This window comes from Archocentrus centrarchus, chromosome 18, assembly GCF_007364275.1.
Source record: "Archocentrus centrarchus isolate MPI-CPG fArcCen1 chromosome 18, fArcCen1, whole genome shotgun sequence".
Taxonomy (NCBI): Eukaryota; Metazoa; Chordata; class Actinopteri; order Cichliformes; family Cichlidae; genus Archocentrus; species Archocentrus centrarchus.
In genome coordinates this window covers 12,714,061-12,728,377 of record NC_044363.1, presented here as the reverse complement: position 1 = coordinate 12,728,377, position 14,317 = coordinate 12,714,061, and the positions used below count along the sequence as shown (strand labels likewise).

The window sequence follows — 14,317 nt, the reverse complement described above, 5'->3', positions numbered from 1 at the left end:
TCATAAACGTGACTAACAATATATTCTTTTCTCTTTATTTCCATAGGTGAACGAGGTTTCCCAGGACTAATGGGCTTCCCCGGGCTGCCAGGACGTTCTGGTTTTCCAGGATTTCCTGGTGGGAAAGGACAACCTGGGGGGCCAGGAAGCAATGGACTTCCTGGGCCACCTGGATTCCCTGGAACAAAAGGTAAAAAGTCCACAAGAGGAATGAGAATGGTAACCTCTGGAAGAATACTGTAGAAGAATAAATGCGACTAGGCAATGTGCTCCATAAGGTCATTGTGAGCCACGCTGTGTGACATGGTGATGCACAGCTGCAATTCCTCCTGTGTTTGTTTCACTCCTACTTCCCCCTTGGCTCTGTCACATTGATATCTGGAAAACACTCCATACAGATAAGCACAGTTCAGCCAGATTTTCCTTTTTAATGGTATCCCAGAAATTTTGATTTGCACATTTGAATTCCATCTGACAATTTCAAGCTGCATTCCTGTTGGCTGGTAGATTGTAGAATCACTTGCACTATAAGATGGTCATCCTAAATTTGTGGCACATCACAGTTTTCTTCCTGGCTATGTTTGGTCGTAGGATCACCACAACAGCCAATTCTCACTATGTGGACTACTTTTTTGAAGCCATGTCCAAATATATCATCCCAGTTCTTTCATGTTGGTCTTCTTTCCTCTTGGGCAGCTCAAAGATGCACAGTGTACACGTGGTGTAAGAGTATAACAGTGGAGTAGAATAAACAGCAGCCTTACACCAACATCCCTCCATTTTCACTTTGGTAGGTGACAGAGGATCCCCTGGTCCACGCGGCTTACCTGGTACTGCTTATTCATCTGAGAGTGTAGAGAAAGGAGAACCTGGAAACCCCGGAAGACCCGGCCCGACCGGCTTCCCTGGACCCAGAGGTAATATAGTACACTGCTTCTTCTTTCACAACATCACTGGATGATCTGAAGGACATAAAATAAATATAGGCTCTGCATTATGAAGTTCTGGTCAATCATTTAAAGAAGAGAATGAGACGTAAGCATTCACTTTCGGTTTGACAAGTTTAAATTACAAGTAAGAATGCTTTTTAATCATAGATCAGGAGTTTAACAGTGAGCTGGTGGCTGAAACATAACTGAACACACAACAGATGAGAATAAAAGCACGGAAAAGAATAATAACAATAAAAGTTCATAAGTATTAGCATTTAAAATTAGTATAAATTTGGGGTGCATCAGGAAGGGTGTCCGACACAAAAACTTATTCCCTGTGTGAATAAGAGAGCAGCTGTATCAGAAGCAGTATCTTCAGCTTTTAGTATAATACCATTGGTTTAAAGGGTTCTAATAGAATGTAGCTAAAGAATGAATGTGGATAAAAGATAGACACTTGTTTGACACCCCATTTGAATTTTCTGCTTCAGCATTTTGGGGTTGGTGGTTTTGGTTTTTTGGAGCTAGAAGTTAACAAGTGTAGCTAAAAGGGTGGATTGCTAAGTTGTCAGCTAAGGCTAGCTACCTTGTTAGCAAGCTTCATCCTTAAACTGTACAGATGCAAAGGCCAGATCCAGATATCTGCCATAAAATACTGGAGCTGTACTCACCAAAACTGTTTTAAAACAAAAAACAATAATAATGTACTGTGCGCTTCATGAAAGCACTAGATTCCAAAACGTTTTTCATTACAAAAATGCTGTAAAGTTTAGCATTTTAACGTGTTAGTCTACTGAGATTGAGTCACTTTATGAGCCAACCCCAAGTGATCAGTAGAGGAAGTGCAGTTATTTGCACTTCTGCTTTGGCTTAAGTTTAAAGTCCCAGAGGTTTAATAAATTTAGTAATTTCCCTACATATTACATCTCTAATCAATGATCTTTCTCTGGGTTAACAGGTGACAAGGGTCAGCCTGGTGTACCTGGTCGTCAGGGGCGGCCTGGTGTTCCTGGATTTCCTGAACTAAGTAAAGGGCAGAACGGACAGCCTGGCTTTCCTGGGCAACCAGGACTTCCAGGCTTCTCTGGACAAAAGGGAGAATCTGGAATCATGGGATTCCCCGGCACTAAAGGCCAAAGGGTAAGAAAAGAAAACATGCATAGATTAAAAACATGCAGCAAACTTTCTGACAGACAGCTTAAAGGTCTGACGGCTTTTTTTTTAGGGCAATGATGGTGCACCAGGTCTACCTGGCAACCCTGGAGAACCTGGTCGGCCTGGTGCCAAAGGTGAGGGCTCATATCAGGTCTAAAGTCAGTGAAAAATATCCTTTATTCCTCTTTAACATATGTTGATTTGTGATCTAATGCATGCAAACATCTGCTGACTCAAATGTTTTGTTGCTCAGGTATACCGGGGGATACCTTTGGTTATCCTGGACCACCAGGAGCTAAAGGCCAGCCAGGAGATTCAGGCTTCCCAGGTAAGACTCATCATGACCATTAAACCACACAATAATCCACTTACTGTATATATTCATATTTTTTCTGAATCAAAAATAAGGAAAGGGCAGCACGTCACTTGTAGTCTTGTATTTAATCATATTTTATAACTATGTTGACATGGATCATGTTTTATATTTCCATTATATTTTGCTTTGAATAAAAAATATTTTTAATACAGGTTAATAAATCCCTAGTTCAGTGGCACTCTTCAAAACAAAATGTTTGCAAGCTTTTCGGCAGATAAGAGATAATCTCCAACCTTTGATTTGTCCAGAGGTTTTAAAGGATTTTAAACATGTCAACAGGCAGCCGAGGAATTGATGGTGCACGCGGTGATAATGGCTTTCCAGGAAGTTCAGGTTTCCCTGGACAGAAGGGAACTCCTGGTGAACTGGGACGGCCTGGAATAATGGGTGAGTGACAATAAAGAAAAAAAGGACTAGTTGCTGTAATTCCTTCAGGACTCCATAAAGAGCTAGTGTGAAAGTGTGGAGATGTACTTTTTCTTCTCTGCAGGCTCTCCTGGATTCCCTGGGCCAAAGGGTCAGCCTGGATTCCCCGGAAGAGAAAAAGGATCAGATGGGCCTCCTGGCCTACCCGGATCACCTGGAATTCCTGGATTCAGAGGTGAAAAAAAAAAGAGGAAACCCACTCAATTTATACACCAATCTAACACTGATTTTTTCAAATGAGATGAGATAACCTATTTGCCTCTCGCAATATTGTTTTTTTTTTTGTCTAGGTTTGCCTGGAGTACCTGGTTTAGATGGACTTAATGGCCTACCAGGATCTAAAGGCCTCTCTGGAATCCCAGGCAAGAACCACATAAGACACATCAGCTGATTGTATGCTTGTTGTGGCAGTCTGTAGCCATTTTTATTTCATAAATTGTGATAAGTGTAAGCTCTTGTATCAACATCTCATTCTTTTGGCCACTATCCATAGGTAAGGGTGGTAACAGATCGACTGGTAAACCCACAGTCAGCTCTCTCTTTACCACAACAGATAGTACTGACAATACGCATCACTGTTGACATCACACCAATCTGTTGATCTACTCTCTCTCCTCACTCGTGAATAAGACCTCTAAATACCTAAACTCCTCCACTTGGTCAGCAAGTCCTCCCTAACCTGGAGTGGGCGTGCCTCCGTCTTCTGGCTTAGAACCATAGTCACAAACTAGAAAGTGAAACTTCACCATTTGATGAAGCCAGAAGGACCACATCATCTACAAAAGTAGAGGCTGCTGAACCAAACACCCTCCACTGCTTTGCTTTGCCTAGAAATTCTGTCCATAAAGGTTCTGAACAGAATCAGTAATAAAAGGCAAAGTCCAAGTCCGACTGGAAAAAGCCTTACTACCAGCAATGGGAGCCAAACGCTGACTCCAGTTGCACAGTTACCAAACTACCTGTAACAACAGGCCAGATACTCCTGAAGTACGCCCCCCACTGGACCACCACAAGGGATACAGTTGAACGCCCTCTCATGCCTTCTGACTACTGGAAATATTCAGCTTGGTTTATGGCTGCAGGAGGCAGAACATGATATCCATTAGCTTGGTAAGAATGGTCTGGTCTCGCATGGACTCAGTCAAACTTTGCAATAGAGAGGATAAAGTTTCATGTCCAGTATGACTCCAGCTCAGCTGGGTGATGTCTATAAAAGCTCTGGGCCACACCTGTAAGTGTGAAAATGGTCTATGTGGATATGAAATATTGTATAAACATAATGTTGTTATGATGATCTAGTTGTGCTTTATAATTAATTTCTAAGCCCCATAATGAAATAATCTATAAAATAACATGAGGTTATGCAGACACAATACATGCTATCAGAGCACTCAGAGGAAGCCTTGATATTTTATTGTCCAATAAGAGCAGAGTTGTTGTTTGGGCATGTCATTAGGTTAAAGGTGCAGTTCACCCCCATCACACCCACCCACCCACCCCTCCACCAGCACCACCACCATGTTGACAAACAAGGCAGGAGTCTAATCTATTGATTGACTAGTGCTTCAGTACTAGAGAACATCTGGAGACGCTGGTTATCCCAGTGCTTCAGATCTACTGGAAAATCTGCTGTATTGCTCTGCATTACAAATGGCTTGTGGGAATTTACAGGACTTTTTCTAAATGTCCACTTATTAGAAAATTATGAGCTGCTCTTATCTGAGGGAAAACCAGCAGGATCCATATTGGTCCTACATGTGTCTGCAAAAAAAGGAAAGTCCATTGTCCTAAGCTGTGAGGCACACAGCTTTCTCACAAAGTTTCACCCTATTTCATCAGACTCAGAATACTTGAAGTCAGGACAAGATGCAGTCACTCATATTTTTGCCAAACTTCTGATTGCTTCAGTTTGCAGAGGTGGAAGATTTTATTGCTTTGCTGTTTTTGAATCCAGGTGCAATTCTAGGAGGTCTCCCTGGTGCCCCTGGTATTCCGGGGTTGAAAGGAGAAAGAGGTGTGTCCTTTCCCGGTTTTCCGGGCTTCTCTGGTACCAAGGGAACAAGAGGGGAGCAAGGTGAGATAGACTTCAAGAAAATAAAAAGATGCAAATTAAATATATAATAAATAGTGATGGATTGGTTTTGTCTGTGTGTGTGTGTGTGTGTGTCAGGCCCTTCTGGATTCCCAGGGTCCCCTGGTGAGCGTGGACCTCCTGGTCCTTCTCAGGTAATAGGCTTTCCTGGACCTGTGGGAGACCCAGGCCTTCCTGGACTGGATGGAGCATATGGTAAATATATTTCCTTAATCAATTTTCCTTGTTTAGGTTTCCTTTATATTCTTTTATTATTTCCTTTCTTTTTTCATTTCCTTTTTTCTTCTGCTTTTTCTTTACTTACTTTTTCTTTTTTCCCCTTAACTTTATTTTACTTTCATTCAATTTCATTTCCCTCTTCTCCTTTTCTCTCTCTTCCAGGTGTCCAAGGTCCACCGGGTCTTCCTGGCCCACCTGGTCCAGACACAGACCAGGGAGACAGAGGTGACCCTGGCCTACCAGGCTTCCCAGGCCCCCCTGGTCAGAAGGGAGAACCAGGATTCCCTGGAGGCCCTGGATTCCCTGGCAGAGCTGGTTTAAAAGGTGGAGTGGAACTAAAATGTGTGACATTAACTGAAAATGCTGCTTCCACATTACTATGTATAATAATAGAAAACACTAAACTGAAACATTTTGTCTTTCAGGACTAAAGGGTGACAGTGGTTTCGTGGGAGGTCCTGGTGTCAAGGGTTTTAGAGGTATCTCTGGTTATAATGGCAACAGAGGAATACCAGGTGATAAAGGTAGGAGGTTTCACCCACTCTTACTCCACTGTTTCTTCTTTATTTCCCTGCACCCTTCACCTTTCATTTATCCCTCTTTTTTTCCATCCTTTTCTTTCCAGGGATGCCAGGTCCAAAAGGTTTGCCTGGAATTTTAATGCCACCAGAAAATTCGAATAATCCAGGAAGAGGTGATGTGGGTTTTCCTGCTGAAAGGGGACTCCCTGGTATCCCTGGAGTGCCTGGTCAGCCTGGTTATCTTGGACTTAAAGGTGAGTAGTGAAGGCAGAAAAAACCTGTGTATTTATGAATTATATATATTCATCCATGCATTTTTCCCTCTTATCCAGATCTGGGTCATGGGGGCAGTAGTCTAAGCAGAAACGCCCAAACCTCCCTCTCCCCAGTCACCTCCTCCAGGTCCCAAGATGTTCCCAAACCACCTGAGAGATGTAGTCTTGCCACCATGTCCAGTGCCTGCTCCCGGTGGGAGATGTCTTTACAGTGTGGAGGAGTAATAACTGTACTCCTAGCCACTCCCTAATAGCTGAGCTCCTTAGGCATACTTAAATTCTTCCACCTGGAGCAGTTAACTCGTTCCCAACCCAGAGTGTGTACTATGCCCTTTTCTGACCGAGGACCATGACCTCGAAGTTTGAGGTACTAATCCTCATCACAGCTGTGTCACAGTCATCCATGAATTGAACCAGTTGGAGGTCATTGCTCGATGATCATAACAGAACCACATCATCTGCAAAAAGCAAAGATGAGATCCTGTGACCACCGAACCAGACTTCCTCCATTCCTTAGTGTGCACAGAAATTCTGTCCCTAAAAACTGTGAACAGAATCAGTGAATCAAGTTCAGCACACACCACGAATGAATCTGACTTGTTACCGGCAGTGTGGACCAAACTTTGGCAACCGTTATACAGCACACTTTCCCATCGCCCTTCTTGAAAAGTGGACTCACCACCCCAGTCTGCCAATCCAGAGGCATTGTCCCCAACTTTCATGCAGTACTGCAGAGGTGTGTCAGCCATAACAGCCCCACAACATCCAGAGCCTTGAGAAATTTGAATGAATCTCATCCACCCCAGGAGTTTGAACTTTTCTAATTTTAGTATATCTACTCCTTATAATAATAAAAATAATATTCATAAAGGTTAGATTACAGCTAATCTGGTGTGGTTTACTGTACATAGAGAGACAATAAAGGGAGGGTTACAGATAAAGGGCTTTAAAGCCAAACTATAAAAGGAGAACCTGAAAATAAATTGTATGTAGTGTAAAATATTTCCCTGTTGCAGGTCCGAAGGGTAACTCTGGTTCTCCGGGTAATCTGGGCAGGACTGGAGCTCCTGGTTTTTCTGGAGCCATTGGTGATTCCGGACCTCCTGGTTTCCCTGGACCCACAGGAGCACAAGGTCAGCATTTTGTTTATCTTTGACCTTTTTCTTGTTTTTCCACAGGTTCTGAATAAGCTGGTAACAAATAGGACCGTTTTCTCCCACAGTTGCTTAAAAACAACTGTGGGAGAAAACCTCTTAATTTTTTTATTGGGATAGAACTCTCATTTCTCATTTCATGGATTGCAGAATTAATTTTACTTTGTGTTTATATTTTAATCTCATTACAGTGACATTTTGTAAGATTTGAAACATAATAATAAGTAATAGTTCATCTTAATTCCTTTATTTTCTTTAGGTTCTCCTGGTGCAATTGGCCTTCCCGGTATTCCCGGCAGCGTCGGCCGCAGTTACAGCATTGGCTACGCTCTGGTGAAGCACAGCCAGAGCCCCCAGGTTCCCATGTGTCCCCAGGGCATGGGCAAACTGTGGGATGGCTACAGCCTGCTGTATGTGGAGGGACAGGAGAAGGCACACAACCAAGACCTTGGTATGAATACAGTCCCATGTAGTTATGCACCGTAAATACTAGTTACGGCAACCTTTAACCTCCCTTTGTTTTTTCAGGTCAGGCAGGGTCGTGCCTCCCCAGGTTTAGCACCATCCCCTTCATTTACTGCTCCCCCAACGAGATTTGCCACTACGCCAGCCGCAACGATAAGTCCTACTGGCTCTCCACAACTGCACCCATACCCATGATGCCTGTGGAAGAGGATCAGATACAACCCTACATCAGCAGGTACCGTACACTGTGTTAGTTTACAGGACAGTCAAACTCCCTGTCATATACATGTGCACATAACTAATGAAGCTTTCACCTGATTATATGAATAACACAGGTGTTCAGTGTGTGAGGCTCCATCTCAGGCCGTGGCTATCCACAGTCAGGATATGAACATCCCCAACTGTCCCCCCGGCTGGAGGAGTCTCTGGATAGGGTACTCCTTCCTCATGGTATGTCATTAACTACCACTTCTAACAAACACTTACGGATTGGCTCCCTTCATTTTCTTGATATGTTGGAGTCAAAAGGGTAGAGATTGTGCAAAATTACATGTGAGAGTTAACACAACAAGTATTCCAAGATTATCTAAAGTAAAATCATCAGAATTGATTTCCCCATTCTTCCTGTCTTCCTTCTGTATATTACCAAATAGGAAATAATTCTGCCCCCAAAAAACAAAAGCAATGTTTGCAATTCACAGACAGTCGCAGCATTTCAGGATGGAAACATTTTGACTAACGCTGTCACTTTACATTTATTAAACTTTCATTAATTGGAACTCTGAGGAGGACTCCACATTTCATTTGACTTTTTAGAAAGTTTAGACATTGTCTTCAGAGGACTTTCCTATCCACAGTGCTCTGAGATAAAGGGAAATGCAGTACTTTGAATGCAGCCTTAAATTCTATGTACAGATCTAGATGCTCACCTCTGATGTTTTAAGATAAGGTGGAGGTGTTTCCTAACAGATCAGCTGATGGCGAGGTTGATATGCCAATATAATACATTTCTGCACATCATTATTTGCAGGTGTCATGTAAGCTGTGCTGGTTAAGCTGCTTTAGCCTGATACCTGTTTTGTTAGGGCCGTGCTCCTTTCCCTGTCTTAGGTTTTCCACTTGTGCAGATGAACAGGTGAACCGAGCCATACTTCCAAATATAAAGTACTGCAGTTACATCTTATTTTTGATCTTATTTTTGAAGGTGGTGCTCCCGACAGTATTCGAGGGTCAAATTAGACATGTTGCTGAACTTGAAGATCCATCACTATCACGCTTTCAGAATTTATGTCTTGAAACAAGAAAGTCAGTGTTGGGCTGATGAGACAAAAGTTGAACTTTTTGGAAGGTTTAAGTCCCGTTAAAGCTGCAGTTCTTGGTTTAGGGGCCAATTACTTTTTCACACAGGGCCTGGTAGGTTTGGAGAGCTTTTTTTTTAACCTTAATATATGCAATCCATCCATTTTCTTCCACTTTTCCACTTCAGGCTCACACTGAAGCTGGAGCCTATCCCAGCTGTCAAAGAGCAAGAGCAGGGTAAATGCTGGACAGGTCGCTGGTCTCTCACAGGGCTAACACATAGAGACAGACAACCGTTCATGCTCACATTAGCTTTGTCTAATATTAGAATTTGCTTGATGATCTGAAATATGTATGAGACAAATATGCAAAAAACAAGAAATGGGGAAGGGGGCAAATATTTTTAACAGCACTGCAAACTCAGCACAGGATTCACTTCTCTCATATCACCAGCAGAAGCTTCAGTCTTAAATATGAAAAGACGAAAACAAAGAAAAGAGGGAGGTTTTTTTTTTTTTTTTTTTCCCAGTACTAAATGTTTAAAAAATGTTCTTTCACCTTTGCCACAGCACACAGCAGCCGGCGCTGAGGGCGGCGGGCAGTCCCTGGTGTCTCCCGGCTCCTGCCTGGAGGACTTCCGGGCGACTCCTTTCATCGAGTGCAACGGCGCCAGGGGTACCTGCCATTACTTCGCCAATAAATACAGCTTCTGGCTGACCACCGTGGATCCCAGGAATGAGTTTGCCTACTCGCCAACCAAGGAGACCCTGAAGGGAGGCCAGGAGCGCTTCAGAGTCAGCCGCTGCCAAGTGTGCACCAAGATCATGTAGTAGGCGGAGGTAAATGGTGGAGGAGTGAGGGGGAAACATCGGGAGGGGATTCACTAACATTTCAAGGAAACAAAAACATAAGCGATGATGGAGGATGAGATGGAAAAAAAAGAACATGACTGACTGAAAAGGACCCTTCTCCTGCTTCATACTAGGAAAGAATTCCTCATTAAAAAAAAAAAAAAGCTGGAGGTAGGAAGAGGAAAGAGAAGCGTTTCGGTGTGAGCGATCTTCTCTAGATTATCACTGACAATGGTGCTATTGTTTATTATCTCTGTGTTTATTACATGTCTGATTTCTTGTAACGGTTTTCGGTGAGAATCATTCTCGGCTACCTCGGAGAGTGCCCCGCCCCCGCTTTGGAAAGCACTGCACTGCTTACACGTGAAGCACCTGATTCAACTGCTATCAGCCCATGAAGCGACCGTTATCAGTCCTTATCACTCCCACAGATACCGACAGGAGGCATGAAATCTCTTCTACGGCTCATTAAATGGTGGTTGCTGGAAAGCCATAGAGGGGCAGAATGTGTCTGGAATCAAACGATTTCCACACTGAGGACAGTTTGATTTAGTTATGACAGCTAATCTAAGCTTACTCGTCTGTGAGAAAGCTCCATTTTCAGATTTATTTTAAAGTTATTCATGTCTGCATAAGATCAAACTGGGTAATGCACTTTCTGCACGACTAGTCAGTACAGCAAGGCGCCTACCTGTCATATCTATGGGAAGGACAAGCCTACAAATGCTTTCTGATGGGCTTTGAAGTGGGTAGTTGAGAGCTAAATACCTGCTTGAGATGTCAGTTGAGACAGTAAAATTACAGATTGATGGTTGAAGGTCTGAAAGTAGGGTTTGCATTATTTGATTGAACAGATCTGACCAAAGCAGATGTAAAGCTCACTGAAACTACCATTTTTAGCTCGGCTGTTTTGAAGAAAAAGTCGAGCTTTTGTCATAGCCTTGACCTCAGCGGAGGTGGCAGAGGTGGCATCTGCTCCACAAAAACTTTTAACGGTGGCCATAACTCTTTTACAGTTTAAGCAAATTGTATGTTAAGGCTAAGAACAAAACTATCCAAACAATCCAAAGTATTCGTAAACATGTGAAAGTCCCGGCGTGTGCTTCAGGTACGCCTGCGACCTCTGTGCATTTCACACCGTGACTCTCTGGTGCTGCATCACCATTACTGCGGCTTTAAAGGCAAGTCGGCTTTCTCTGTTCAACAGCTGGAAATGATCATAAATAACTGTTGTTATTGCACTGATGTGGATTAGAACAGTAAAGTCCAGTAAAGGGGGGCATATTTCTCCATCTCCACTCTCACAGGTTTACTTCATGCTGCGACCAAACAAGTATTTTTTTTTTTTAATGTCACCCTAATTAAGCCTATCATTCACTCACCTCTGCAACAAGAAACAAAACACGTGCTCTCTGATTAATTATTGCTGTACATAGAGCTTACTGTATTTCCCAGCAAATCATGTTAGAGCGAAGGTCTATGACTTCGTCACTCCTTATTTTTTTGTGTGTTTCTTTTCACTGTCCTCAGACAAGTAAGAAGATGGCAAACGGACTAATTCTGTGCCTTTTTAAATGTTGATTTTTGCAAAAGCGAATGCAGAAATATGCTGAGAAATTGAGGAAATTGATCATTTTTTGGACAGTGGAAGCTACAGCATGACTTGTAACCACTATGACCTCTAGCACGTCTCTCTGCTGGTAGCCCCAACTTCACATGATGCTCTTTTTGTCTGTACTGCTTGTTTTGTAATCTAGATTGTAATTACTTTTGCTTATGACATGACACTATCCCCTGGTTTTATTTACTGAGAAGTGAGGGAATGGGAAGGTGATGATGTGTACATTAAATTTTATGGAGGAAAATATGCCTATGTTTTTATATGCAAAATATACTCACTGCTGATGATTTAAGCGACATTAACAGAACATTTTATTGCCAGTTTTGGACTTCACCGCCTGTTCAGAGCCAAATGTTAAATGCAGCAGCATACCGTAAGTGCCCCGGGTGTCAGAAAAGAAACACAATTTTCCACAAAGAGGATCCATAACGAAAAAGTGGCAACATAACATGTCTGTTCCTGTAATGTGTGTTTCTGTGCTCACACACTTTGAAATAAAGTTTCAAAACCTATTCAAGAAATGTCTGTTTGTTTATTTATTTTTGTTTTCAGCTCAATGTAACAAACTGAAGTGGATTTAAGCATAAAATCTGTATTTTTTTTTAAGGTGGTTGTTGTTTGTGACTAGTTAGTGTAATGTTAGAGGTCAGACTTCTGTGTGGCAAAAGCAGGTTAACCATCTAAGTTTCTAATTTCTACCACGGATGCCGCAGCCACATACTATATCCAGTTCTGGTCAGTTTCCATCCTCTCATCATGGGCATGAATGTGATGGTAATTTTGGGCTTTTAAGGATTTCTTTGAACTGTTCTTTTTCCGCGGTGAAGTGATTGTACAGCATTCATCTTTAATGAGTTTAAAAAACAAGAATTGGGTGCACAAGTTTGAACTTATTCTGGATGGATTTTCTCTGATCGACACAGGCTCAAACATGTACATACACTCTTTCAGTAAGTGGTGCTGAAGGTTCTACATTGTCTTTTAACTTGACCATACCGAGAGCTGTTAACGTCTCATTAGTGATTACGATTAACTACAGCTTGTAGTTTCCCTTTGCCAGCATAAAAAGCATTTGATTGACAGCACTCACTGGATTGACCCGTGCTCAGAACAATGGTCCAAGAGGGAGAATTGTACATTTACATAGGTTGGGAATTTGGAGCCATTTCTAAACAACTGCAGCATCCAAGATCATCAGATTAAACAAGTTATTATTCAGATGCATCAGCTTTTTGCCAAGGAAGAAGACACAAACTGTCACGCTCAGATGAGTGAAGCCAGTTTTACATCAGTATGGATGAGTTTTGGAATGGACAAAGCAGGCTAACATTAATCTTCTGGAATAACCTTCCAAAAAATATCCAGCCAGAATGATGTCAGAAGCTTGTTGACGGCTACCAAAATCATCTGGTCGAGGTGCAACTTGCTAAGGCACATTTAACCAAATATTAGTGGGGGTGTATGTATATACTTGAGCCTGTTTATGTACTTCTGACCCTGTGTTGATTAGAGAAAATCCCAAATAAAGTCAAACTTGTGCATCCAATTCTTGTTTGTTTTTGTTTTTTTATTTTAAATATGGATGCAGTACAATCATTCCACCCTGGAAAAAGAACAGTATAAAAAAAAATCCTTAAAAGCCCCAAAGTAGCATGATATTAATGGCCATGATGAGTGCATGTAAACTGTAGTTGACGTAAGATGTGAGAAAGTGAGTAAATAAAACAATCAAGAACACCAATCACAAAAAAAGCATGTGATTCGTACACTTTGTCCTTTCAGTTTTCATTTACATTATTTCTTTACATGTTGCTGTTCAAATAATAAAGATTAATCATAAGGATTTCAGACTTTATTTGCAAAAAAAATGAATAAAGTCAGTGTTTGCAGTGTTGACTCTGCAGCTCTCTGTGGAAGGCTGGATATCAGCTTCTGGGCCAAATCCTGAGTGATGGCGATCCATTCCTGCCTCATCAGTACTCAAACTGATCACAGTTTGTGGGCTTGTCCACTTGCTTTCAATGATTGGCCATACTAAAGACACCCTCAAAGACCAGCTTCTTCCAGCGATCCAGGAGTGATTGGTGACAATCTTCTAATGTGATGGAGGACTGTGTCACAAGGTAGATAAGCAGAAGCCCAAGAAAAGTGATGAACGTTGAGCACTGATGAGGCAGGATTGGATTGTCATCAGTCAGGAACCTGATACCCAGCATGCCACAGAGAACTGCAGAAGTCATGAAGAAGAGGGGCCAACGCTGTAAACAGTGACTGTTTACATTAATTTGTTTGTTTGCAAATAAGTTTCAAACAATGAGGTCAGCATTATGTGCAAGTAATTTTGGCCTCTGCGAGCCAAAAGCTCAGGCTTAAGGCTGCTCTAAGCACTGATTTTCAGACTAATTTTAATGTTAGAAAGAGAGGATATTCTTAATATAGTCCTCGCCTTCTGTTTGCTATGGCAGAAAATCACAGAGAGGGTGCACTTGAAAGAGATGAGCTAAAACAGCCCGTTTCAGAAGATGAATAATAATCCAAGAATAAAAATATGCCGACGTTAATGAGCCCAACAATTCCCGTTTAATGTCTGAATGAGTCCTGAAAAAACACAGTTGAAGGGAGAGCTTCAACACTTTTAAAGAGAGATTAAATTATTACATGTAAATATTTTCAGAATGTACTTTTTTACACTAAAAGAAAATCGAATAATTTGGAGGTGTTTGGATTTTATAGGTTATTAGGTGATAGATTTACTCATCCAGCTCCTACTGAGATCATACTGGGCTGTATGCAGGCTTCTTCTTCTTCTGGCTGCTCCCTTGAGGGGTCGACACAGCAGATCATCTGCCTCTCTCTCAGCCTATCCCTAGCATCATCCTCTGTCACACCAACTCTCTGCATGTCCTCCTTTAATACATCTGTGAATCTTCT

At 42.0% G+C, this 14,317-nt stretch overlaps 1 protein-coding gene across 2 annotated transcripts in view; it reads left to right on the top strand.

Moving 5' to 3' along the window:
• col4a6 (collagen, type IV, alpha 6) overlaps positions 1 to 11,898 on the top strand; it is a 171,460-nt gene extending 159,562 nt beyond the window's left edge. For both annotated transcript variants that reach the window (XM_030753182.1, XM_030753181.1), the window contains 18 exons: positions 47 to 190; positions 795 to 917; positions 1,891 to 2,072; positions 2,158 to 2,221; positions 2,341 to 2,415; positions 2,743 to 2,850; positions 2,954 to 3,064; positions 3,180 to 3,251; positions 4,844 to 4,963; positions 5,060 to 5,176; positions 5,363 to 5,524; positions 5,626 to 5,724; positions 5,826 to 5,975; positions 7,013 to 7,129; positions 7,410 to 7,601; positions 7,679 to 7,850; positions 7,951 to 8,065; positions 9,484 to 11,898. In XM_030753182.1, the coding sequence (XP_030609042.1) occupies positions 47 to 190; positions 795 to 917; positions 1,891 to 2,072; positions 2,158 to 2,221; positions 2,341 to 2,415; positions 2,743 to 2,850; positions 2,954 to 3,064; positions 3,180 to 3,251; positions 4,844 to 4,963; positions 5,060 to 5,176; positions 5,363 to 5,524; positions 5,626 to 5,724; positions 5,826 to 5,975; positions 7,013 to 7,129; positions 7,410 to 7,601; positions 7,679 to 7,850; positions 7,951 to 8,065; positions 9,484 to 9,744 (2,384 nt within the window). In that variant the 3' untranslated portion in view covers positions 9,745 to 11,898. The remainder of the gene's footprint in view (positions 1 to 46; positions 191 to 794; positions 918 to 1,890; positions 2,073 to 2,157; positions 2,222 to 2,340; positions 2,416 to 2,742; positions 2,851 to 2,953; positions 3,065 to 3,179; positions 3,252 to 4,843; positions 4,964 to 5,059; positions 5,177 to 5,362; positions 5,525 to 5,625; positions 5,725 to 5,825; positions 5,976 to 7,012; positions 7,130 to 7,409; positions 7,602 to 7,678; positions 7,851 to 7,950; positions 8,066 to 9,483) is intronic.
• The last annotated feature ends 2,419 nt before the right edge of the window (positions 11,899 to 14,317 follow it).